Source organism: Nicotiana tomentosiformis, chromosome 8, assembly GCF_000390325.3.
Source record: "Nicotiana tomentosiformis chromosome 8, ASM39032v3, whole genome shotgun sequence".
Lineage (NCBI taxonomy): Eukaryota > Viridiplantae > Streptophyta > Magnoliopsida > Solanales > Solanaceae > Nicotiana > Nicotiana tomentosiformis.
The window spans coordinates 120,997,367-121,024,439 of NC_090819.1; the positions used below are offsets into that span (position 1 = coordinate 120,997,367).

The 27,073-nt window shown below is 41.0% G+C and overlaps 2 protein-coding genes and 1 long non-coding RNA gene across 3 annotated transcripts in view; all 3 read left to right on the top strand.

Annotated features, from left to right (window-relative positions):
* The first annotated feature begins 6,417 nt into the window (after nt 1-6,417).
* The window catches only part of LOC104085306 (putative peroxisomal acyl-coenzyme A oxidase 1.2), a 117,602-nt gene continuing 96,946 nt past the window's right edge, over nt 6,418-27,073 (top strand). Inside the window, exons 1-3 of the mRNA XM_070182721.1 lie at nt 6,418-6,491; nt 6,700-6,909; nt 7,234-7,321. Of these exons, the coding sequence (XP_070038822.1) occupies nt 6,703-6,909; nt 7,234-7,321 (295 nt within the window). The 5' untranslated portion in view covers nt 6,418-6,491; nt 6,700-6,702. The remainder of the gene's footprint in view (nt 6,492-6,699; nt 6,910-7,233; nt 7,322-27,073) is intronic.
* On the top strand, nt 14,814-15,840 carry LOC138896953 (uncharacterized). Its single transcript, XR_011410590.1, has 2 exons — nt 14,814-15,023; nt 15,601-15,840. It is a non-coding gene; the product is annotated as an uncharacterized lncRNA (long non-coding RNA).
* LOC104098834 (peroxisomal acyl-coenzyme A oxidase 1-like) lies at nt 23,515-25,047 on the top strand. The gene is made up of 5 exons (XM_070182722.1): nt 23,515-23,653; nt 23,903-24,013; nt 24,182-24,251; nt 24,487-24,670; nt 24,757-25,047. Exons 2-5 carry the CDS (start codon nt 23,962-23,964, stop codon nt 24,964-24,966), a joined length of 516 nt encoding a protein of 171 aa, XP_070038823.1. The 5' UTR covers nt 23,515-23,653; nt 23,903-23,961; the 3' UTR covers nt 24,967-25,047.

The following is a 27,073-nucleotide window of genomic DNA, read 5'->3' on the forward strand; positions in this document are numbered from 1 at the left end:
GTAATTTGTAAAATTTAATTGAATCGATCGGAATATACCTACCGAAGTCGGTCGGTTGGCTCTATCGACCATACGATTACCGACCACTATGAATAGATCGGTTTTCGGTCGATTTTTGCCAATTATCGATCAACATTGGTCGGTTTTCTTTTCCCCGTTTTAGTAGTTATAAAAGAACACATTTAAATATGTTGAGGAAGATCACTTAATGTAAGGTTCAAGAAGTGAAATGTAATAACTTGGGACATGAAAAATATGTGTCACCAAGTTAAGAAAACTAGCCTTAGTAATAACTTCATATTGGAACCAGTACAAAGGAAGAAATGTTATTCTTGGCGTGCCTTAGAGTAAAATTAGCGTGCTCTTTACCATTACTTGCTTCACTCTTTCTCTCTTCGTATCCCAGTCTCAATCACCATATATAGCAAGGATACACACATAAATAAGGTCCGAGAAATTTTGGTTTGAAATACAAGGTGATATGTTAGCTTAGATAATGGCACACTCACTGCTTTAGACTTAAATTATGTGTGCGTGTGTGTTTATATACAATTGGCTTAAAATCTTACATGGTATCTGGTTAGAGATTCTAGTATTCAGAAAACTGTTAGTGGAGTTTCATATTTATAATTACTATAAGAGGAAATGGAGTAGCTATTGCAAGGGAAAGGAGCTTGCCAACCTTGCTACGGACTATCCTTCGAATTTTAAGAAGATGCAATGTTGCTTTCGTTATCTTTTGTTTTACAGAGGATGTAAAGGTAGTTTGATATTATGTAACTCAGTAGCGAATGCAGAATTTTCAGCAAGGAAATTCAAAAATGTAAAAAAAAAATACAAACACGCAAAGAAGTCAAGAAAATTAACATTTTAATATATATATTTGACCGTATAAACAATAAAAAATTTTAGCGAAGAAATGTCATGAACCCCTTTCCATCCCCTGGTTCCGCCCCAAAGTAATATACAATGCAATAATCTCACGCAATACTGACCAACAAACCCAAAGTCTAAACAGGCACCACATAGGCATGAAAATAGGAACAAGGATATGACAACGAGACTGAATTCTGTGCCCACATATACTATGAAGTATAAACTATATTCTACCAGTTTTCTTTGATAATGGTTTCAGTTCTACAAGATACTCATTATTCCATTTAAGCGCATGCAGTGCTTGTAATATTCAAGGTGTCTACTCATCATACTCCCACCCATTGTCAATGCCGACCAAACTCAGAATTCTTCTGTTCTATTAATTTACATGACACTATTACTGTTTGTATATCAAATGTCTCAGATTACAACTTTTCACATATTTTTAAAATGCTTTTACATATACAAAAGTTATTAATTTAAAGTATGCTTTTTATCGTGAGTAATTTATAATTATCTAATTTTTTGTGTTTAAAAGGTTTAATAGATAATGTCCGAATTGAACCTAAGTGAGAAAGTTTTAATCATCGAACTACCAACCCCTCCATTCTTTTTGAAATAGAGGAAGTACTTTAGTAATTATATTAAGCTCGCAACTAAACACTTGTACTAGATAAATTGCGTGTAAAAGCATAGGGGGGACGACAAATTTCAATTATGAAACGGGGTAAAAGCACATGCCTTTCGTGTACGACGTCCAATCAGATAAATTGCGTGTGCATATGATTGGTTTTGCACTTTCATCATCACCATTGTTAAAGTGGTCCTATGGCCAGTCGAATATCTATGTTCTACATTGGACTGGTGAAAGTGGTTCTATACTGGACTGGTCCTATCATAACTCCTTTTTCTTTTCCTTTTTTGTTTTGATAATCGTAATTTCACGGGGTCTTGCTACATCCCATCGGTATTCGAAAACTCTGTCTACTAAAATTTAGACAGATAACAAAAAAATTACCAAAATTAAACATGAGACCTCGTAATTCTCAATCCATTTCATTCTCCACAAATCCACAACCTTGAGAAGAAATCACAAAGTTAGAGCCATGACCAGCACACACGAGGGAGAACCCCTGCTTAAAATTCTTTTTTCCAACTCCCACTAAATCAACAGTTCACAGAAGCTGATGCAAAGGAAAATACTGTACCCGACGGTTTTTCGATTTTTGAATGCTCTTTAATAGCTAACCAAAGACAATAGTTAAAATTAGTTAGACAAGCAATAACACAATTGGGATAATAGGTTACAAAAATTAGCAGTTTGTAGCTAATTCTGATATTGATAAAGCTACAAAGATATGTTACAACTGATGTATCAAACAATTTGCAAGGCGTTTTCTTCTATAAAAAACACAACCAAGGATAAAAGGTTGCACTTTCAGTAGTAGAGGCTTAGTAGGCGTTTGGACATAAGAATTGTAAAATTCGAAAAAATAGTGAAAAAAAATTTCAATTGAAAATGGTATTTGAAATTTAGAGATGTGTTTGATCATAAACTTCAATTTGGGTTGTTTTTAAAGTTTTGTGAGTGATTTGAGTGAAAATTTTAAAAAACAGCTTTTTCAAATTTTGAAAACTAGGATTGTGATGCTTGTATACGGTCAAAACTGATATCGGCCTTCGTATGTCTGATCGAAATGGAAACATAACGGACTGAAAAAAGTCTTCATAATACCGAGATGGAATCCGAAGAAGGCACAAACGAGCTTCAAGTTTCAGAGACAGGTCAAATACCGAGCTTGAAGTTATTATCGAGCTCGGGTCCGAATCGAACTATGATGAGATATGATTGAATCGAGCTTAAGGGCCAGAGGCCAACCAATACCGAGCCCAAGTCACTAGTCGGCATCAAGCTCAAACCCGCATCGAGCTCTAAAACTGAAAACCGACCAATACTGAGTCCGATCAAGATCGAGCTCATAGACAAGAGCCGTTATAGCCGCACTAAGGGAGAGAATCTCGGCGGGAATTAGGAAAAAACTGATTTATCATAGGTTCCCCACTATGTATTTTTAATTATATCTAAAGTAGGATCCCCCTACTATAAAAGGGATGGCTATATTTCTTTAAAGGACCAAGTTTTACCATATATTGTAACTCAGATATCATACACTCCCATATTGAAGAATTATCCTTTTTTAGCTTCATAAGATTGATTCATCTTGCTTAATCCATAAATCATCTTCATTTCAACATTGCTTATTCTTCATCCTTACAGTCAATATTCGATATTCTTATTTACTCTACGATTTGTGTTAAGTTATACCACATACCCTTAGAACTATGTACAAATTCAACTCTATTCGTTTTTCGGGTAAACAGTTTGGCGCCCACCTTTCGGCATCAAATAATAGTGATTATTTGATACGAATCTGCAAAAACACACCATTTTATGCTTTTTTCGGAAGTATCTTTGATTTCGGATTAGCAACAACGAGTTCTCAATTAAATGGCCTTACCTATCGACAACGAGGTTGGCCTTCAAGGTGAGAACAATAACTTGATGCCCAGGGCCGGAATGCCACTTGTCGAAGCCGTTGGAGCTCGAGGATCGATCAGATCCCGGGAGCACCACCAGTGTTGAAAGGGTTGGATTTCAAAAAATTCGTGCAAAAGCCTTTTCCCCTGAGTGCAGCTCCAAAACCGATCCCCAAAAAATTTCGCATGCCCGAGATTTCTAAATATAATAGGACGACCGACCCTAACGAACACGTCACCTCTTACACGTGTTCCATAAAGGGTAACGATTTAGAAGATGACGAAATTGAACCTGTGCTGTTGAAAAAATTAGGAGAGACCCTTTCGAAGTGAGCAATAATTTGGTATCATAACTTGCCACCAAATTCCATCGACTCATTCGCCATGTTAGAAGATTCTTTGGTAAAGGCACACGCAGGGGAAATAAAAGTCGCAACGAGGAAATCAGACCTTTTTAAAGTAAGACAAAGGGATAATGAAATATTGAGGGAGTTCGTGTCCCGATTTCAAATAGAACGCATGGAATTGCCACCAGTCACAGATGATTGGGTCGTTCAAGCTTTCGCCCAAGGGTTGAACGAGCGGAGTTCGATAGCATCATGTCATTTGAAACAAAGTTTGATCGAGTATCCGGCCGTGACCTGGGCAAATATGCACAATCGATATTAGTCGAAGATCAGGGTCGAGGACGATCAACTAAAAGCCCCCTCCAATTCAGTACATCCAAATATGTCGGTAGTTAAGAACCATAGGGACATCGATAGGGAATGAAGGTCGAATAGAGACCGATATCAACCATATACCGCAGATCGAAGGAACAATAGTTCAGGATGCAATTCTGCCTGGAACAATCGAAGAAGTGATCAAGGACAGAGTTCTCGGGGACTTATGAGCAAAAGTGGTTTCGACAAGTCTGTCGATCCCACAGAGGCACCTCAGTTATCGGAATATAACTTCAGCATCGACGCATCAGGCATTGTATCGGCAATCAGAGAGATCAAAGATACTAGGTGGCCCAGACCCATATAGACCGATCCTTCCCAAAGAAACCCAAATTTGATGTGCAAGTATCATGGCACGCTTGGTCACAAGACCGAGTATTGCAGACAATTAAGGGATGAGGTAGCCCGTCTATTCAACGAGGGCCACCTTCGAGAGTTCCTTAGCGACCGAGCCAAGAACCAGTTCAGAGAAAGAGACACCAACAGAAAAAGTGAACAGGAGGAACCCCAACATGTCATTCATATGATCGTCGGTGGGGTAGACATTCCACAGGGACCCATGTTCAAACACACTAAGGTATCAACCATTAGGAAAAAATGAACCCGAGACTATGTGCCCGAAGGCACTTTGTCATTCAACAACGAAGAAGCAGAAGACATTTCTCAGCCCCACAATGACGCTCTAGTAATTTCTATCTTATTAAGTAAAGTTCAAGTTAAGCGTGTTTTAGTGGATCCAGGTAGTTCGGCGAATATCATCCAATCGAGGGTCATGGAATAGCTCGGCCTACAGAATCAAATCGTACCCGCAACTCGGGTTTTAAACGGCTTCAGTATGGCCAGTGAAACAACTAAAGAGGAAATTATTCTGCCGGTGAACGGGCTGGAATGATTCAAGACACCAAATTCCATGTAATCGAGGGTGACATGAGATACAATGCCTTGCTCGGAAGACCTTGGATCCACAATATGAGGGCAGTCCCTTCGACCCTCCACCAAGTGATGAAATTCCTAACGTCGGACAGTGTAAAAACAGTATACGGGGAACAACACGCAGCAAAGGAAATATTTGCGGTCGACGAGGTGACACCGATATCGACACTATCAACCTCAGAGAGGTCGAGCATCAAAGGAAAAGAGGAAGTCAAATAGCAATCACAGCCATCAGCCTCGACCGAATCGGGAAAGCGGGAGATAGAAGAAGAAGATGAGGACTTTCTGACCCCTCGAACTTTTATTGCTCCCGAAGATTCCGACGCTACCAAATCAACGGTCGAAGAGGTGGAACAGGTTATATTGATCGAATACCGGCCCGAGCGAAAGATATACCTGGAAACGGGATTAACCCCCGAACTCAGGAAGAGGCTTATTCAATTCCTTATTGATAACATAGATTATTTTGCTTGGTCCCATTTAGACATGACAGGGATCCCACCGGAGATAACGACACATCGGCTGAGCCTGGACCCTGGGTCAAACCGGTGAAGCAAACTAGGATTGTGATGCTGAAAAGCTACTTTTTTTAGGAGTAAAATATTTTCCCGTTTTTTACCAGCCAAAGCAACTGTCTTTTTATGCTCATTCAAATGCGATTTGGTTTAAAATTTCCATTTTGATACATTTTAACGTACCACTGGTGCGTGTGATTCAGCCGGTGAATGTTTTGGTTGGAAAATTGATCAAAAACTTTTTAGTGCATAATTTTTGAATGACTTGACTTTGACAGGAGGAGATTATGTTGTTTGGCGCATGTCATTTGTTTGGGGTTGGGGAGGGAGATTTTGAAGGAGGGTATTGTCTTGTTTGACTATGTTATTTGCTTCTGCCTTGTTACTATTTTGCATGTCCTTAATCTTTACCGAGTGTCATTGTGGGATATAGGGCTTCAGCAAGGAAGGCAGAACTATGCTTCCCAGGAAAGAACTATTTAAGAACACGCTAAGAAAGGCGGCATATGCATGGAAACGGATCATTGAACTTCGTCTTTCTGGTATGACTTTGTTTTACCTTTTAATCCTTATCATATGTTTTCTGACAACGACAAGTGAGAGTTGCTCAGTTGGTAAAAGACCTCCACCCATGACTGTTAGGTCCTGGTTCTGGGTTCGAGTCATGCTGGAGGTAGGTAGATGTGGAAACTATATATTTTCCTAATTTGGGAGGGAATTAAATATATATATATATATATATATATATATATATATATATATATATATATATATATATATGTTTTCTGCCAACGAAGAGCTGTCTTATTATGTGCATGCTGAACCTTGAATTTTTGTTTCTGCCGAAGAAGAAGCAGCTAAGTTAAGGCATTTTGTAGATGAGCCTGCCTTTACCGATCTTCATTGGGTAACATCTTGTTTGGCTTTTGCTTTTGCCTATGTTAAATTCTTGCTACGCAACTGCTTATATTGAGTATATACATGCTTAATGCGCTTGACGATTTTGAAAAGAAACACTAATGTTAAAGTCGGTGCTCTTGTTTTTTCCCCTTTCTATTTTCAATTGCTTTAAGCCCTTGGATTGTGGCTCACCTGCCACCATTTTTCTCTGTTAGGGAATGTTTATACCGGCCATAAAAGGACAGGGCACAGATGAACAGCAGAAAAAGTGGTTGCCGTTGGCCTATAAGATGCAAATAATTGGGTGCTACGCTCAAACTGAACTTGGACATGGGTCCAATGTGCAAGGCCTTGAGACCACTGCCACATTTGATCCTCAAACAGATAAATTTGTCATTCATAGTCCTACATTGACGTCAAGCAAGGTGAGAATTATCCACTACTTGCTTTTCCGTGTTTTGTTTTTGCAAAACAACTCTCCATTTTTAACATTTTGAGGAGTGTGATGCTCAAAGAATATGATACTCTTTTATGCAAGATATACCTCCTATACAGCATGTTTTGCTTGTTTCAGTTCAATGTGCTATTCTGAAATGGCTGTATTTTTTATTTTATTTTTTAATTTGCTACTACCACCAAGATTGAAATGGCTGTATTAGCTTTATTATTTGCTGACCTATTACAATATGTTTATTTCATTAATAATTAGTGGATTTCTCTGATCTCTGGCTTTTTACAATTTAGAATAGTGGTGGCCTGGTGGATTGGGTAAAGTCTCTACCCATGTTGTTGTGTACACTCGTCTTATAACAAATGGTAAAGACTATGGGATTAATGGTAAGTCAATGATTCTCATGTCACAAGATGGTGTAGTGCATTTTAAATTTTCAGGAAAGTTGCACTTACATTTTATTGACTAATTCATATTTTAGGTTTTATTGTCCACAAATCTCTTCCAGGTGTTACTGTTGGAGACATTGGAATGAAATTTGGATAATGGATATTAAGATTTGATCACGTGCGCATTCCAAGAGATCAAATGCTGATGAGGTTTGTTCTTTACCTTTTTCTGGTATTCAAGTTTCAGCTTCTCGTGTTCAAGTAGTCTTACAAGTAGCAAGTCTGGAAAGGTTTACCAGGAGCAAGAACAATAAGCTTTAACTGTTAGGAAACTTTGGAATTTCTGGCCTCTAATTAAGTGAAATGATAGTTACACTATTCAATGTGATCCCTCGTCCGATGTCGAGCCTAGGCTCTGATACCAACTGTTACGCGGCGCCTTCCTGAAGTTCCTTGGAAGGGCGACGTAAGGCTAGGCAACCGATGTCAGTACGGTTGCTGTCCGCCAACTGAGGTCCCCTCCGTACGCTAGACTAGATTGTCAGTGCCGTACGGGAAAACCAATGTCATGAGCAATTGAAAGAGAGCAGAAAAGAGAATTGAGAATGAAAGAAAGCTTGATTGCATTGAATGAAAGCTATTACAGAAAACAAGACGGTGTCGGGGGGGAGAGACACCAGTACAGAGAATTGTTTGCTTGCTTGAAAGTTTTGATTGCTTGGTCCCCCTTAATAATGCTTAAAAAAAATAAACCAAAGTTACATGACTAGACCTATGAAAGCTGGAAAATCACACTTAAAGAAAATGCAGCAAAACTACTCTATATTTACAATGAAAAGGACTTAGTCTTCTACAAAGCAGCAGCAAGTCCGTTGGCAGCAACTTTGTCTTTAGCATCAGGGTCTGCGCGCGCGGCATTGTCTGCGCGCGCGGCGCTGTCGGCTTTTGCCTGTGGCTGGGCGCTGGCGATGGCTATCGGTGGGGCGACAGAGGCACATGCGCGCTTGTCACTTGGAGCTGCCGAGACCACGGGGCCGACCGTGGCGACGGGCGTTGGGAGGCTGGCCAGGACGCCACGGGGCGCGTCCAAGGGATCATGGGGCATGGCTGGAAAGCCGCCCATGACATTCTCCCCCACCTGAGTTGGCGACGTCCTCGGCGCCTTCCTTGCAAGGTAATCATCAATCAGGCTCTTGTAGGCTTTGAGGTTTGTTCCCCTCTCCCAAGTATTCTCCTCTGCATCACATCCCTGCCATTTCACCAAGAACTCCTGGTGATCTTTTCTTGAGGCGTGAATCACTCGATCATCAAGAATAGCTTCAGCACGCCTTTTTCCGGTTGAATTGGGGCCTCGAATACTTGGTATTGTGAGTTGGCTTCGTGAAGGATCCTCCACATCTTCCCGAAAAGGTTTCAGGAGACTGACATGGAAAACAGGATGGATTTTCCACCAAGCTGGGGTATCCACCCGGTATGCAACTTTCCCAATGCGCCTTTCAATGGACAAGGGTCCAATATATTTTTGCAATAGGCGAGGGTCATGGACCCCTGCAAACAAGTACCGCTTTGGGATTTTGACCATCACTTTGTCTCCCACCTGGTATTCCACAAAGCGGCGATTCTGATCAGCATGCCTCTTCATCCGCTTTTGGGCTTTGACAAGATAGCTCCGCACTATCTCCAAATTTTGCTTCCATTCTTTTGAGAAGCTGGCAGCCCGAGGAGATTTTGACATGTTTGGTGCGTTCACTGTGTGTGGGAGTAGCGGTTGCTGTCCGGTAACAATTTCAAAAGCGCTTTTGTTGGTACTTGAGCTCTTTTGTGAATTGAAACACAGTTGAGCAGCATCCAGAAGCTTCACCCAATTCTTCTGCGATCCGGTCACAAAGTGCCGGAGATATTCCTCTAGCATGCCATTGAATCGCTCCGTCTGGCCATCAGATTGCGGATGAAAACTTGAGCTATGACTCAATTTTGACCCGAGGCACTTAAAGAGTTGGGTCCAAAAATTGCTAGTGAAGCGTGAGTCGCGATCACTAACAATGTCTTTAGGTAAGCCCCAATACTTGACGACATGAGAGAAGAATAGTCGAGCTGTATCTTCTGCTGATATATATTGTGGGGCTGCTATAAAGGTAGCATACTTGGAAAACCGATCCACCACAACCAAGATAGTTGTGAGATCTCCGACCTTGGGCAATCCGGTGATGAAGTCCAGGGAAACGCTTTCCCAAGGTCTTTTTGGTACAGCTAGTGGTTCCAAGAGCCCTGCCTGCGTCAAGCGGTCTGACTTATCTTTTTGGCATACTAGACAAGTCTTCACATACTGAGCGACGTCATCGACCATTTGAGGCCAATAATATGCACGGCGAAGCAATGCCATGGTGCGTTCCTCGCCGGGATGACCGGCCCACAAAGTATCGTGGCATTCTGCAAGAAGAGTCCGTCGCAGATCTCCTCCTTTAGGAACATAAAGTCGGTTCCCTTTCACCTTCAGGAACCCATCTTCGGTGTAGAACTGGCGAGTCTTGCCCTGTCCTACCAAATCAACCAAATACTGTGCAGCAGGATCCTTGATGAGTAGATCCTGTATCTGGTCTTTTATGGTGGTGGTTACTTCGCTTCCCTTTAGGGCGGCGAGAACACACATCGATGCTAGATCAGCTCTCCGACTGAGTGCATCAGCAACATGATTGGTCTTTCCACTTCGGTACTCCAGGTTGAAGTGAAATTCCGCTAGGAGTTCCTGCCACCTAGCCTGTCGTCCATTCAGCTTTGGCTGGGTCATGAAATGGCTAACGGCTGTATTGTCTGTCTTGACCACGAATGGGGCTCCCAGTAGATAATGCCTCCAAAGGCGTAAGCAATGAACGACAGCCAATAATTCTTTCTCATGGGCGGCATAGCGTCGCTCTGCATCCTTCAGTTTCCGGCTCTCGTACGCTACGGGATGCCCTTCTTGTAGCAATACTCCACCAAGTGCATAGTCGGAGGCATCCGTTTGCACTTCGAATGGCTTGGCCAAGTCAGGGAGGGCCAAGACTGGGCTACTGGACATAGCCATCTTCAATGCGTCGAAGGCCTTTGCCCGCTTGGGGCCCCAATCCCACGGGGTGGCCTTCTTGAGAAGTTCTGTCAGCGGCACTGCAATGAGGGAGTAACTTTTCACAAACCGCCGATAGAAGTTGCATAGGCCAAGGAACGACCTCAAGGCATGTATATCCTTAGGAGGCGGCCATTCTGTAATGGCCTGAATCTTCTGCTGGTCCATCTTGATCCTCCCTTCCTCGATGACATGTCCGAGGAAGTCAATTTGTTTCTGAGCAAAGGAGCACTTGGATAGCTTCGCATATAGTTCGTGCTCCCGCAATCGGGCTAGGACCTTCCGCAAATGCTCCAGGTGTTCTTCTAGTGTCTGGCTATATACCACAATGTCATCCAAATAAACCACGACGAATTCGTCAATGTATTCTCGGAAGACTTGGTTCATCAAGGTGCAAAATGTGGCTGGCGCGTTAGTCAGGCCAAAGGGCATAACCAGGAAGTCGTACGACCCATATCTTGTCACACAGGTCGTCTTGTGCTCATCACCATCGGCAATCCGAACTTGCCAATAACCTGTCCTCAGGTCTATTTTGGTGAATACCGTCGCACCACCCAGTCTATCAAACAAGTCTGCCATTAGCGGAATAGGGTACTTGTTTTTCACGGTGATTTTGTTTAGAGCCCGGTAATCCACGCAGAGTCGCAAACTACCATCATGTTTCTTTTGGAATAGCACAGGGGACCCGTATGGGGACTTAGAGGGCACAATGATCCCTGTGTCTAGCATTTCCGTCAATTGTCTCCGAAGCTCGGCGAGTTCGGGTTGTGACATTCTGTATGGCGCCCGGGCAGGTGGCTTCGCACCCGGCACCAACTCAATCTCATGGTCCACAGTTCGCCTAGGCGGAAGACGCTTTGGCATGTCTTGTGGCATGATGTCTTCAAATTCCAGAAGTAACTCCTTCACGGGTGCAGGAATGGGACCCGAGGAGCGTTCTATATCTTCCATGCAGAGGGTAGCCAGGAACGTGGGTTCATGTCTTTTTACCCCCTTCTTCAACTGCAAGGCCGAGATGTTCTCGGCTGCCATCTTCATGGGAATGCACGGAATAATGCAGGGCTTGGCCCCATTTGCCCCCATCATCAGCAGCATGTCTGCATACGGTGCGGGCATGGTATTGGTCTGTCTCAGGAATTCCAACCCCACGATTAACTCAAAGTCATCTATGATCACTACGCGCAGGTTGAACTTTCCTTCATAAGGGCCAAGCTTCACTGGTACTTCTTTGGCTATTCCACCCACTGGTTGAGGTGGTGAGTTGATAGCCTTCACACGACCTTTGCCCTTTCCTACGACTAGTCCAAGACGCTCCACCTGAGTCGAGGCTAAGTAGTTGTGGGTGGCACCTGTGTCTATCATTGCCCGAATGGGCTTGCCATTTACCTTCATGTCAACGAACATTAGGGTCCTCTCTTGATGAGGAGGAGTCCTCAAATTCGCCTTCTTATTTCCTTTCCTGGCAATTGGACAGGGGTCCTTCTTCTTGCGGATACCGGCACTGGTACCCGCTAAGGGCTCAGAAATGGAGCCAACAATTGCATTGAATGCACCTACTGGCTCGGTCTGGTCCGCATCATCGGCGTCGTCATCCGTCCCATCCTCAAAAGCTTGATGGGCATTCATCTGTGCATGTGGACATTCATTATTCCAATGTGGTCCGCCGCAATGGCGACATCCTGAGGGGGGCTTCCTCCCCCGATCATTGTTGTTAGATGCAGCACTAGTACTGCCGGAAGAGGGAGTCTTGGATTTGGGTGCACTCCGGTCTCCTCCACTTCTGCTAGGGCCACTAGTGTTTGGTTGGCCCCCTTTGTATCCTCCTCGGACAGGCTGTTGAGGCCTATCCTTCCGGGCTTCCACTTGGTAATCCCCAAGGCACTCTGCTGCTTGGATTGCCTTAGGCAACGTGTCTACCCTTTGTCTCTGCAACTCCATCCGGGCATAAGGTTTCAACCCTTCCAGGAAGGTGAAGAGTTTGTCTTTGTCCCCCATGTCCCGGATGTTCAGCATGAGCGCGGAGAATTCCCGCACGTAATCTCGCACTGATTTGGTCTGGCGGAGCTCCCGCAACTTTCTCCTGGCATTGTACTCAACATTTTCGGGGAAGAACTGTAGGCGTATGGCTGCCTTCAGTTCCGCCCATGTGTCGAGGGCATCTTCACCTGCCTTGATGGCTTCGTACTTCACCCGCCACCAGAGTTTGGCATCACCCTGAAGATACATGGCAGCAGTTGCTACCTTCTTAGCTTCTTCCAGGCTTCCCACGGCATCGAAGTATTGCTCGATGTCGAAAATGAAATTTTCCACTTCTTTGGCATTTCGAGCTCCACTGTATGGCTTTGGCTCAGGAATTTTCAGCTTTTGTGCCATGGGGGCGAGGTTCACACCACCCCCAAATTGGTTTCCGCCTCCTCGAAGTAGGCCTTGTAAAGCAGCATTGACAACATTGAGCTGGCCTGTCAAGTTGTCAATGGTTTGTTGCATGGCAGTCACCCTGTCTGCCTCTTGTTCCCTGTTGGCTAAATCCTCGGCACGCTCCTGCTGGAGGACCTCAAATTTACCAAAAATTTCAGCTGCCTCTGTGGCTGCTGTTTGCCGGTCTCCTTCAGAGTCGCGGCTGATGTTTTCTATGTCAACTTCGGCCTGGATGAGTCTGCGGTCCAGGTCGTCCAACCTTTGCACTAGGCTGGTTTTTAGATCGGGCACCATTTCCACGATGGGCCGTAATGCGTCAACCGTTCCCTCAAGGGTCGCGATGCGATCCCCATAATTCACCATGGTCAGAAATGGTGGTAATTGCAATGTGATCCCTCGTCCGATGTCGAGCCTAGGCTCTGATACCAACTGTTACGCGGCGCCTTCCTGAAGTTCCTTGGAAGGGCGACGTAAGGCTAGGCAACCGATGTCAGTACGGTTGCTGTCCGCCAACTGAGGTCCCCTCCGTACGCTAGACTAGATTGTCAGTGCCGTACGGGAAAACCAATGTCATGAGCAATTGAAAGAGAGCAGAAAAGAGAATTGAGAATGAAAGAAAGCTTGATTGCATTGAATGAAAGCTATTACAGAAAACAAGACGGTGTCGGGGGGGAGAGACACCAGTACAGAGAATTGTTTGCTTGCTTGAAAGTTTTGATTGCTTGGTCCCCCTTAATAATGCTTAAAAAAAATAAACCAAAGTTACATGACTAGACCTATGAAAGCTGGAAAATCACACTTAAAGAAAATGCAGCAAAACTACTCTATATTTACAATGAAAAGGACTTAGTCTTCTACAAAGCAGCAGCAAGTCCGTTGGCAGCAACTTTGTCTTTAGCATCAGGGTCTGCGCGCGCGGCATTGTCTGCGCGCGCGGCGCTGTCGGCTTTTGCCTGTGGCTGGGCGCTGGCGATGGCTATCGGTGGGGCGACAGAGGCACATGCGCGCTTGTCACTTGGAGCTGCCGAGACCACGGGGCCGACCGTGGCGACGGGCGTTGGGAGGCTGGCCAGGACGCCACGGGGCGCGTCCAAGGGATCATGGGGCATGGCTGGAAAGCCGCCCATGACATTACACATGCATGGCTTAATCTTTGAGACAAGCATATGACTACTGGCAGGATCAACCAGGTAGCATTCCTCATTGACGTCGGCACCGCATGAGCATGGCCGACCCAAAGGCCACGGCCAAGTCCAAGACGAGCACGACCGTCATTCGTAAGGAGCATTCTTTGGGCAGATAGGAGCCAATGAAGACCCCATGCCCATTGCGTTTACCGAATCCGAGTGTATTGCAACCAGATACAGTGCCGTTCGTAGACAATTTGATTCTCAGAATGGTGGACAAGAAATTCAGGTAATCTTGGAAGCAAATCCTATCAGTAGTAAAGTAGATGATCATTTGTAATGGCTGGGTTCTGATCTTTCACTTATTGCATGCCATTTTATAGCATACTCATGTTGGTGGGGGCAATTAATTATACAAAAGAGGGGGACATTTTTGTTAATTTTGATTTTAAAATGTTCTTTGTGTTTCATGAAATGCATTTGCTTATTCAAAAGTGAAATCCATACCAAACAATTTCCCATACCAGTGCCACAAATGTCGGCAAGCACAAATCCAACATCTATATTAAGGGCAATCTCTAGTCTCATATTATTTGAGTGGAGAGTGAGTTTTGACGTCTGCATGTTAGTTTATAAAGGGGGTGGGTGGAAGGACTTGCACTTTTCTCTTTTCATTATCCCTGTAGAATTAGCCATTAATCCCTTGCAAAAATCCCCAATAACCAAACCTATGTTGGATTAAATGCCTGCCCAAAAGAGATTTGCCATGCTCAATTACCTCGGTGGTACCTTAAAAAAATTTAACTGGCAAGGGAAGGGGGGGGGGGGGGGGAGGGGGTCTGATAATGTTGTTCTGTGGTAGATATCAACGAGATCCTATGCGGTAGCAATTCGAAGAGAACTGTGATTTGGAAAGCGAGCATAAGATTTTTCTGGCAACTTTTTATGTAATGATCAACAATTAAAAGTATGTGCAAATGATTTCTCAACATTGCCTGAAGCGCACGCATGTACGGCGGGATTGAAGTCTTTGACAACCATTGCCACTGCTGTAAGTAGTGACAACAACTTTGATTGTCCACCTACCTTGCGCTTTACAGTCTTTGATTGACGCTGTCATCCTTGTCTGGGGATTTTGGGTCATATTTCCAAGTCTTTTACATGAATTATGTATAAGGGAGTGAAATTGTATAATATACATGTGCAGAGAACATATTCAGAAAAAAAATATATGGCTGAACACATCTTTAAGTTTTGCCTGTCATACAGTTTTCGTTCTTACTTGTGGGCATCGAAATCTAATATTTGGCTGATTAAGATGCTGTGATGATTGAGCTGTCCGCTATAATGTAGTCTCCTAAACAATCCTCATTTTTATTGGGATAAGAGACTAGCAAGCGGGTCTTCTTCAATTGGATTGGACTTGCTTATTTAACCGTTAACGTTCTCTTGAATGTACCTTGGGATTTTGTTTTTCTGGACCTGATCTTTTCTTTAGATTCAAGAAAAACTGTTGCTTATTTAAGAAAAAAAGAAAAGAAAAGAACTTTTCTCTAATTCTTTACTTGAATCCATTGTCATGCCATTCAACATAACATGCTTCTTGCCTCATTGCAATTTTATCCCAGGATGGAATTGAAGAATGCCGAAAGTTATGTGGAGATCATGGATATCTATGCAGCAGTGGACTCCCAGAGTTATTTGCGAAGGAGATGACACCGTGCTACTACTACAGATAAACTAATTGTTTGTTGAAGGTTGACATGCCAGTTCTAAGTTTTTCTTTAAAGGGTTTGTGTGGACTTAGAGATCCTTTCTCAACTTGTCCAGCGGTGGTAATTTAAGCCTGTTAAAAAAAAAAAAAGAAATTTCTAGCAGCTAAATATATTGGTCCTGGATTTAACACTTTTGAGTTAATCTTTTGTTGTTAAAATAAGAGAACCATCAAATGAGAAGTATTGAGAAATTTCTGGAAAATGTGAATTCTTGCTTAAAGAGTTTTTTCGAACCTCCATACCTCTCTCTTTATCAAGGTCTTTTAGAAGTTATAGACATTCTATAATTTAGTTTATCAATGATTGGAACTCGAAAGTGTGCAAACTCTGAACCAAGGTACTGTTATTCCCGGTCAATATTGCTGTATTTGTAAATATTAATTCTGCAAAATATAAGTTAACGTAATGAAACAATAATAATAAATTCGAGCCCACTGAATTCACAGTGTTTCCTTAAGGAATTTAATCCCCTCCTAGTACCCAAGGTAATGGATTATTTCCTCCCAGGATAGAACGAATAACACACTGGTGTAGCGGTACTTCAAACCCCAGTGTTTCGGCGAACACAAAGTTCGGTAGCAAATCACACTTACAGTTGCTTTGTTTGAAGTTAAAAAATAATGCAGAACGAAGGAGTATATACTCAGAAAAAACGTATGGAAGTTCTGAGAGGAAGGAGTGCAATGTATAGCCAATTTGTTGAGCGAATTGTATGTTGAGTTGAGTATCTTTCTTCAACATTTGCTGCTCATATATATAGCAGCCAAGAAGGAGTGCAAGACCAAACGTCCACCCTTCATGGTGGAGCAAGCATTACATGTTTGTGGAGCAAGCACTTCATGTTTGTGGAGCAAGCACTTCATGGTGGGAAGACCATTATCCGGCTGCCAAATTATCAATACACGGATTGGAAAATATCCGTTTACAAATACGGATAATCTTACGTTAATATTTACTATTAACAAATAAATTTGGTCCAAAAAATTAATCAATCAATCATTTGACCAAATCCAAATCCAAATCCAAATCCAAATCCAAATCCGAAGCCGAAGCCGAAGCCGAAGCCGAAGCCGAAGCCGAAGCCGAGCCGAGCGAGCGACGACGACGACGGCGCGAGGCTTGCTTTCTTCTTAACTCTTTAAGAGCTACAAGAAGAGCAATTATATATATACCCGCCAAAAATGTCTTCCACTTCCAATATGGGACAATGTCTCATTGTTAAGAGGGGAAACTTTAAATTTTACTCAAAATTTCATTTTCCCTCCATTTCCCATTCACCCTCATTTTAAGAATATTACATCTTAAAAATAAAACCTCAACAATCCCCCACATGAATGGGGAATGGCTATATCACGGAAGTATGCATGAAAAACTGTGTGATTTACAAGCAAGGATTAATTGCATCTGGATAAGTAGGTTTCCCTTTGAACTTTCCGTAGTAAACTTATGTCGGATATACTCGGTCAATCGGTAGATTTGATATCTTTGAACCGTCGATCTTTGGTGTATACCTAGACAACCATAAGTCACACAATCAACCCTTAACCGTCTTTGGTTCTCATTGTTGTGTTCGTTTCAGCCATGAACACCGCCTGGTTTCATAAGTGCGTAGAGAACTGGCCTTACAAAGTTCTCCTTGAAGCGGCTCACACTTCACACTTAAATAGGTGATTCCTAAACGTGTCATCCTGTAGATACACTATTTGATATACCCCGTATCAAATTTAGAAATCATTAAAAAGCCTTAATGCTTTATCCTTGGTACTGAACATTGTCTCATCACGAGAATGGACTAAAATTTTATTTGACAATGTTGAACCGTCATTAATGACTTTGTTTGATCTCTTTGAACCTAGATCTTGGGATCTCCAGTCTTCTAGGTAGAGTTACCGCCACAATGACTTGTTCTCGGCCATAGCCCCATTCCCCTTGATGATTTCTCAACTACCTCTCTAGTTAGGCCTTTTGTAAGTGGATCCGACACATTATCACTTGACTTTACATAGTCAATTGTGATAATTCCTCTAGAGAGTAATTGCCTAACGGTTTTATGTCTTCGTCGTATATGACGAGATTTACCGTTATACATGACGCTCCCAGCCCTTCCAATTGCCGCTTGACTATCACAATGTATGCATATTGGTGCCAACGGTTTGGGCCAAAATGGAATGTCTTCCAAGAAATTCCGGAGCCATTCAGCTTCTTCACCGGCTTTATCTAAGGCTATGAATTCAGCCTCCATTGTAGAGCGGGCAATACATGTTTGTTTGGACGACTTCCAAGATACCGCTCCTCCACCAATAGTGAATACATATCCACTCGTGGACTTAGAATCAGTTGAACCGGTGATCTAATTTGCATCACAGTATCCCTCAATCACCGCAGGGAAATTACTGTAGTGCAATTCAAAGTTCTGGGTATGTTCTAAATATCCCAAAACTCGTTTCATTGCCATCCAATGAGATTGGCCTGGATTGCTCGTATATCGACTCAGTTTACTTATAGCACAAGCTATGTCTGGTCGTGTACAATTCATGATATACATTAAGCATCCCAATACACGAGCATAATCCAATTGTGATATGCTTTGGCCTTTGTTCTTTGCTAATGCAAGATTCACGTCAATTGGAGTCTTTGCAACTTTAAAGCCCAAGTGCTTGAATTTTTCAAGTACTGTCTTAATATAATGAGATTGTGACAATGCCAGACCTTGAGGAGTCTTATTGATCTTAATTCCCAGAATTAAATCAGCAACTCCCAAGTCTTTCATATCAAACTTGCTATTGAGCATACGCTTAGTAGCATTTATGTTGGCAATGTCATTACTCATTATCAACATATCATCCACATATAGGCAAACAATGACTATGTGATTTGGAACATTTTTAATGTACACGCATTTATCACATTCATTTATCTTAAAACCATTTGACAACATTGTTTGGTCAAATTTCGTATGCCATTGTTTGGGTGCTTGTTTTAGTCCGTAAAGAGACTTAACAAGTCTACATACCTTCTTTTCTTTACCTGGAATCACAAACCCTTCAGGTTGTTCCATGTAAATTTCTTCCTCCAACTCTCCATTTAAGAAGGCCGTCTTAACATCCATTTGATGAATTTCAAGACCATACACTGCAGCTAATGCTACTAACATCCGTATGGACGTAATTCTTGTAACTGGAGAGTATGTATCAAAGTAGTCTAGACCTTCTCGTTGTCTATACCCTTTGACTACGAGCCTTGCCTTGAATTTATCAATAGTGCCATCATCTTTGATTTTTCTCTTAAAAATCCATTTAGAACCCAAAGGTTTATTTTCAGGAGGAAGATCAACCAATTCCCATGTATGGTTGTTCAATATGGATTCTATTTCACTATTGACTGCCTCTTTCCAAAACAATGATTCCGAAGAAGTCATAGCTTCTTTAAATGTTTGAGGCTCATTCTCCAATAAGAAAGTCACAAAATCTGGTCCAAATGAAGTAGACGTTCTTTGACGTTTACTACGTCTTGGATTCTCCTGATTACATGTACTTTCTTTTGTTTCTTCCCGAGGTCGTTTAGATCCTTCACCAAACGATTCACATTCCTTTTTATACGGATATATATTTTCAAAAAACTCAGCATTATCTGATTCTATAACCGTATTATTATGAATGTCGGGATTTTCTGATTTATGAACCAGAAATCGATATGCTTTACTATTTGTCGCATATCCTATGAAAACACAATCAACGGTTTTCGGTCCTATCTTTACCCTTTTGGGTTTAGGAACTTGCACTTTTGCCAAACACCCCCACACTTTAAAATAATTCAAGTTGGGCTTCCTTCCTTTCCATTGTTCATATGGAATGGATTGTGTTTTGCTATGGGGCACTCGATTTAATATTCGATTAGCCGTAAGAATGGCTTCCCCCACAAGTTCTGTGGCAAACCAGAACTTATCAACAACGCATTCATCATCTCCTTTAATGTGCGATTCTTTCTTTCCGCAATCCCATTAGATTGGGGCGTGTAAGGGGCTGTTGTTTGATGAATAATTCCATATTCTAAACATATTTCTTCAAAAGGAGATTCATATTCACCACCCCTATCACTTCTTATCATTTTTACTTTCTTGTTAAGTTGTGTTTCAACTTCATTTTTGTATTGCCTGAATGCGTCTATTGCTTCATCTTTACTATTCAGTAAGTAAACATAGCAATATCGAGTACCATCGTCAATAAAAGTTATGAAATACTTCTTTCCACCGCGAGATGGTATTGACTTCATGTCACAAATATCTGTGTGAATTAAGTCTAAAGGATTTGAATTCCTTTCAACTGACTTATAAGGATGTTTAACATACTTAGATTCCACACATGTTTGACATTTTGATTTTTCGCATTCAAACTTGGGCAGTACTTCCAAGTTAATCATTTTTCGCAAGGTTTTATAATTGACATGACCCAAACGTACATGCCATAAATCATTTGACTCAAGTAAGTAAGAAGAAGCTGAAATATTATTATTATTTTCAACAACCATTACATTTAGGTTGAAAAGGCCCTCGGTGAGGTAACCTTTTCCCACAAATATTTCATTCTTACTAATTACAACCTTGTTGGATACAAAAACGCACTTAAAACCGTGCTTAACAAGAAGTCCAGTAGAGACTAAATTCTTTCTCATTTCGGGAACATGAAGGACATTGTTCAAAGTCATGACCTTGCCAGAAGTCATTTTTAGAAATACCTTCCCATATCCTTCAACTTTTGCTGTTGAAGCATTTCCCATATAAACTGTCTCTCCGGGTTCAGCAAGAGCATAGGTAGCAAAAGCCTCTCTAACTGCACAAACATGGCGAGTGGCTCCTGAATCAAACCACCACAGTTTAGGATTTCCCACCAAGTTACATTCAGAGAGCATGGCACACAAGTTATCAACATCATCATGGTTTACTACCATGTTTGCTTGACCCCTTTTCTTGTCTTTCTTCGGAGCACGACACTCCGTAGATTTGTGTCCGGTTTTCCCACAGTTGTAGCAGTTTCCACTGAACCGCTTCTTGCTTGGGTTGTATTTCGGACCAGAAGCCTTCTTCCTCTTTTTGTTAGCTTCAACAATATTTGCTCCCATTATTGTTGAATTTCCACGGCCTCTCCTTTCAGCAGCTTTATTGTCCTCTTCGATTCTCAACCGAACAATGAGATCTTCAAGGGACATTTCCTTTCGTTTGTGTTTCAAATAATTTTTGAAGTCCTTCCACAACGGAGGCAACTTCTCAATCATTGCTGCTACTTGGAATGCTTCGTTGATTACAAGACCTTCAGCAAGTAGATCATGAATAATCACTTGCAATTCCTGGACTTGAGTAATAACAGACTTGCTATCTATCATTTTGTAGTCCAGAAATTTTGCGGCAACGAATTTCTTCATCCCGGCATCTTCAGTCTTATATTTCTTTTCAAGCGCATTCCACAATTCTTTGGATGTCTCCATGCTACTGTATACATTATACAGATTATCATCCAGTCCGCTAAGAATATAATTCTTGCATAAAAAATCAGAATGCTTCCACGCTTCAATCACGAGAAAGCGTTCATTATCTGGAGTTTTATCCGGCAGATCAGGAACATCTTCCTTGATGAACTTCTGTAGACATAACGTAGTTAAGTAGAAGAACATCTTCTGCTGCCAGCGTTTGAAATCAATCCCGGAAAATTTTCCGGGTTTTTCTGCCGGTGCCAACGCCGGTGTTCGGCTTGTCGTTGCGTTGGCAGTCGCCATCGGAACAGCTTGGTTTTCGTTTTCAGTCATCATCTTTTTCAGAAAAGAATGACACAAACAAACGTTTAATACACGTTTTCAAACTGGAGTAAAAATCACGTAGATTTTAATATCCAACAAAACGCCACGAAGGCTTAACTCTCCAAAACGGGAGTACACAAACCACAAAGCTTTTAGTTTGCAGAATAATAAGAATAACACAAGTACAGAAATAAATATTAAATTTCTTAAGATTGTTATTCCCGGTCAATATTGCTGTATTTGTAAATATTAATTCTGCAAAATATAAGTTAACGTAATGAAACAATAATAATAAATTCGAGCCCACTGAATTCACAGTGTTTCCTTAAGGAATTTAATCCCCTCCTAGTACCCAAGGTAATGGATTATTTCCTCCCAGGATAGAACGAATAACACACTGGTGTAGCGGTACTTCAAACCCCAGTGTTTCGGCGAACACAAAGTTCGGTAGCAAATCACACTTACAGTTGCTTTGTTTGAAGTTAAAAAACAATGCAGAACGAAGGAGTATATACTCAGAAAAACGTATGGAAGTTCTGAGAGGAAGGAGTGCAATGTATAGCCAATTTGTTGAGCGAATTGTATGTTGAGTTGAGTATCTTTCTTCAACATTTGCTGCTCATATATATAGCAGCCAAGAAGGAGTGCAAGACCAAACGTCCACCCTTCATGGTGGAGCAAGCATTACATGTTTGTGGAGCAAGCACTTCATGTTTGTGGAGCAAGCACTTCATGGTGGGAAGACCATTATCCGGCTGCCAAATTATCAATACACGGATTGGAAAATATCCGTTTACAAATACGGATAATCTTACGTTAATATTTACTATTAACAAATAAATTTGGTCCAAAAAATTAATCAATCAATCGATCATTTGACCAAATCCAAATCCAAATCCGAAGCCGAAGCCGAAGCCGAAGCCGTAGCCATAGCCGAAGCCGAGCCGAGCGAGCGACGACGACGACGGCGCGAGGCTTGCTTTCTTCTTAACTCTTTAAGAGCTACAAGAAGAGCAATTATATATATACCCACCAAAAATGTCTTCCACTTCTAATATGGGACAATGTCTCATTGTTAAGAGGGGAAACTTAAAATTTTACTCAAAATTTTATTTTCCCTCCATTTTCCATTCACCCTCATTTTAAGAATATTACATCTTAAAAATAAAACCTCAACAGGTACATTTTGTTACTTCATGAAAAATAGAGATCATTTGGTAACTGAGAGGAGACGACGATAACCTTTTGGAATAGAGGAAGTAGATAAGAATGAGTTGATGATAGAATATTAATTTTTCTAAAATTCCTTGTTAAAAAAAAGTAAACTTTCCTAAAATTAATGGATGAATTGAAGTGTCTATAGGATTGGTGGTTGAGCAATCTTTTTCCGTGGGCTAAAATTTGTTGTTGCATCAATAATGTTGGGGTGTTATTCCCTATTGCTCTCCCAAAAGCAAGTCTCATGAGATTTCACATGACACTTTTTTATTAAAATATTTGCTTGTGAGCACTTGATTGTGAAAGTACAAGTTTAGTTGTAAAGTGCCAAAAGGTTGGTAGAAGTGCTAGAGGTGAAAATTATTGAGTAAAGCTTGTTTTGTATACAAAAACTAGCAGGCTCAAAAGATGTTCGGAAAATAACTTTATTGCTCAATATTTTTGGGAAACTCAAGACAATATTCTCAAATATTGTATTGCTGTGATCCACTTGTCATAGTTGTGTGTACATTCCTGAATCGTACTTTATAAATAGGATGGTTGTGGCTTGTTTGTTCTTTCGTTTGTTGTGAATTCCCCCCCCCCCCCTCCCCACAACCCCCAAGGAAAAATCAAACATTTGGTAACTTAAAAGTTGAAAGCTTAAATGAGCAAGTGAAGTACAACAGATACTTAACTGTTTAATGGAGTCTTATTACAGAGTCTTCTGATTCTGATACAATAGTATGATATTTTAGATCTAGTATTCCAGTATGAAGCATGCTGTGTTTCATGTAGGTTGCGAGGTTTCTTATGAAGACTATTTCACAGCTGGGCTCCGGAAAGAAGCCAGTGGGTACTATAGCTTATATGGGAAGAATTGAACACTTGATGTAATGCCGTTCTGATGTGAAACAAGGTAAAATTCTTGCAGCTGATCCTTCATTGTTATAGTTACAGTTCGTTTTGAAAGTACTTATTCCAGTATCAATTTCCTTAGAAAGGATGTGCTTGTGATATTAGTAGGTGTACTCTTATGTTCCTCGCTTTTACTTTCATAACTTCAACCATGTAAGAATGACTGTTGTTTCGCCTTTCAATTAGCCTCCTATGTTTTTTACGTACACAAAGTAGATTGCTGATTGTGGTTGTTTTCCGTCTCCTGCAGCCAAGGACTGGCTGAAACCTAGTGCGGTAGTTGAAGCATTTGAAGCAAGGGCTGCCAGAATGTCTGTTGCTTGTGCTCAGAATCTTAGCAAGTTTGATAATCCAGAAGAAGGTCCTCACTTTTAAGCCGTTTCATCTTTCTTATTCAATTCTATAATGTTTGACTATCAACCAGCTTAAAGTTTCTGCATGAAGTTTATTTAACGTTTGATAAGTGTGTTTATTTTTCTCGCGATCAAAATTCAATTTATATTTTTCTTGCTTTGTCCTCCTTTTTTAGGCTTTGCAGAACTTGCAACTGATTTAGCTGAAGCAGCAGTTGCTCATTGTCAATTAATTGTTGTCTCCAAGTAAGCTTCTTTACTGTATTCTCTTCTTCAGCTGTGTTGATTTGGATAACCAGTCTGCTTTTTAGCAAAGTATTTTTTCTTGCTGAAAATGGTATAATAGTTTCCTAAGTTGATAAGGATCTTCGTGTTGTAAAGCATGAATTTAAGCTTCTTGATAATGGAATTTACCAGGATTTGGTTGAGAACATCGTAGAGTATAGAACTTTGTTAATTAATATGTCTCTCATCTCATAAGGTTTATTGAGAGGTTGCAACAAGACATTCCTGGGGAAGGGGTTAAGCAACAGCTGGAGGTGCTTTGCGGTATCTATTTCCTCTTCCTCCTTCACAAACATCAAGGAGATTTTCTCGGAACTGGCTATATCACCTCAAAGCAGGCGTCACTTGCTAATGACCAGCTCAGAGCCTTATATTCCCAGGTTCGTCTTGTTAAACTTGCTTTCTGTCATTTTTGTGCTTGGCGGGTTGAAGCTGCTTTTACTGATCCATTCCTCTTTAATATCAGCTTCGTCCAAATGCTATATCGATGGTTGATGCATTTAACTATACCGATCACTTCCTTGATTCAATTCTTGGACGTTATGATGGAAACGTGTATCCGAAACTGTATGAGGCTGCATGGAAGGATCCTCTCAACCAATCGGATATAGCTGACGGCTTCCATGAATATATTAGGCCACTACTCAAGCAGCAACTGCGTACTGCTCGACTGTGAAGGAAGAGTTACATATATTTATAGCTGTTGTATTGTGCTATGCCAATAAACTAAAATTTGAAATACCATCTTTCTTTTGGATGATGGCCTCCTTTATGACTTACATAGCCGTGATTTAAGCTTAATGAACTCTTGAAAGGAAACTGTAATGTATGCTTAGTAGTTTTTCCTCCCAGAACTATAAAAAAAATAGATTAATTTTTTGCCTCCCTGGTAACCTTGCCCTTGTAACGAGCATCCTAATTATTTGATTCTGTACGATTACTTTCGCGCAGAACTCTAACACACGGAAAGTTCCAGCATAATATGTTGGATTATGGACCTCATGCGTATAAACTTGCTGGAAGGGTGTTTTTATTCAGATTTTATTTTTATATAAAAAATGGCTAAATTTCGATTACTTTTAAAATTGTGTCTATTTTTTAATACCAGTTACAAATCTGGCTATTTTTTATTTTTTTTTCATTTTAATCGGGAAAGTGAAAAAAGCCCCCCCTCAAAAAAAAATTCCCCAAATCGTTTAAGAGAAACTTGTCTCTATTTCTTTACGACCATTAGTGCAAGTTTGTTTCATGAAGCTAAGGTAAGAAATGAATAGTTTACATAAATAGATGGTACAAGACTAGTTCCAAAGTTCGATTGGTGATTAGTCTAAATAGTGACTCATAATAAGACCAATACTCATATGTCCGGTAGTGTCCCTATGAGTGGAATTTGTGACTCGATGGGCGGTAGAATAGCTATATGATGAGCATGACGTGCCTGCGGAATGTGTTTAGATATTTTGATTGTGATGAGAATAGTTTACTTGAGATGTAAAAAAAAAGAGGGCACTGGATGCTTGGTGTCTGTCTTAATTTGACGTATAGTCTCGAGTATAAATATGTTGAAGGATCTTTCATGTTGTTTAATTATGGAGCGAAGTAGATTTTCATGTCTTGTTAATGAGTTTGGATTCAGAAATATTAAGTGATGGCGTAATAGTTATGGCTGTGAAAGGTTATGGAGAGATGTCAGTTTGAAGCAAAGCAGGTAGGTTATCACCTGCGGGGTAAACTACGGATGTGCGATCATTATAATATTAGGTGAAGAGTTTTTTTTCTACCAGCGGGGTGTATGTGTTGAGATTTGAATTTGAATCTTGGTGAGAAAGTTGACTTGACTGTCAAGAGAATAAATGCGAGCTTAGCGAATGAATGAGGTATTTTTTGGTCGGTGTTGCATGAGCTTGAGAAGAATTTCGTTGAACTGATTACAGTATCATTGTAGTAATACGGTATGGGTATTGTGAGTTATCATATGTTTTATTCTATAGCTTTGAGCCAAGTGGGGGAGTCTTCAATCTATGATTTGATTGCGCGATTATGTATTGTATTGGTTTTGGTCCGAGGCATACTTGTGGGTTAATTATGACTTTCAGAGGTTGAGATCGATGAAGATTAGAATAATGAAATTCATGAATACGGGTTATATTACGCTTTATGAGTATATGAAAATCATGGAATGATTAAGTTATTATTTGAAGGATGTAGTGCGCACGGAGTATGAAATTGATCGGTGGTGTTAAAGCAGGGTTACTTCTTTGAGTGTTGTTGTACTAATGGAGCATGTGTTTTTCGGCCCGTTCGGGCAGTGTAATTTGGATTTGAGCAAAGTGGGTGACTATCGAGAAAGTTCTAATGGGTTTGAGATTTATATATAGCAATCGAGAATTTCTCCGGACTTGTATATGGATAAAGTCTGAGATTTGCATTTGATAGTGCAGGAACTTACGGTAATTATGTATGACTATAGATTCTACATTCCAGTATATGAAAGGTAAAAGAACAATTTTAAATTCACATAAGGTACTTTCAGAGTGGGCGTTTCGGTTGTGGTATTTATGGGGGTGATTAAGAAGAATACAGTGGCTTATGCGCTTTAGGGCGGTGTCATTTTATGTTAGGATGTCTTGTAGTGAGCTTTGGGTAAGGATCGTATTGTTCTGACAAGGAGAAGTGTCAACTTGAGAGTAATTCAGAAAAAACTCGAAGAAAATAAGACAACTGGGTAGTAGGCTACACCAGTATGGTAATGGTATGATCGGTTCTTTTGGGTAATTATGATG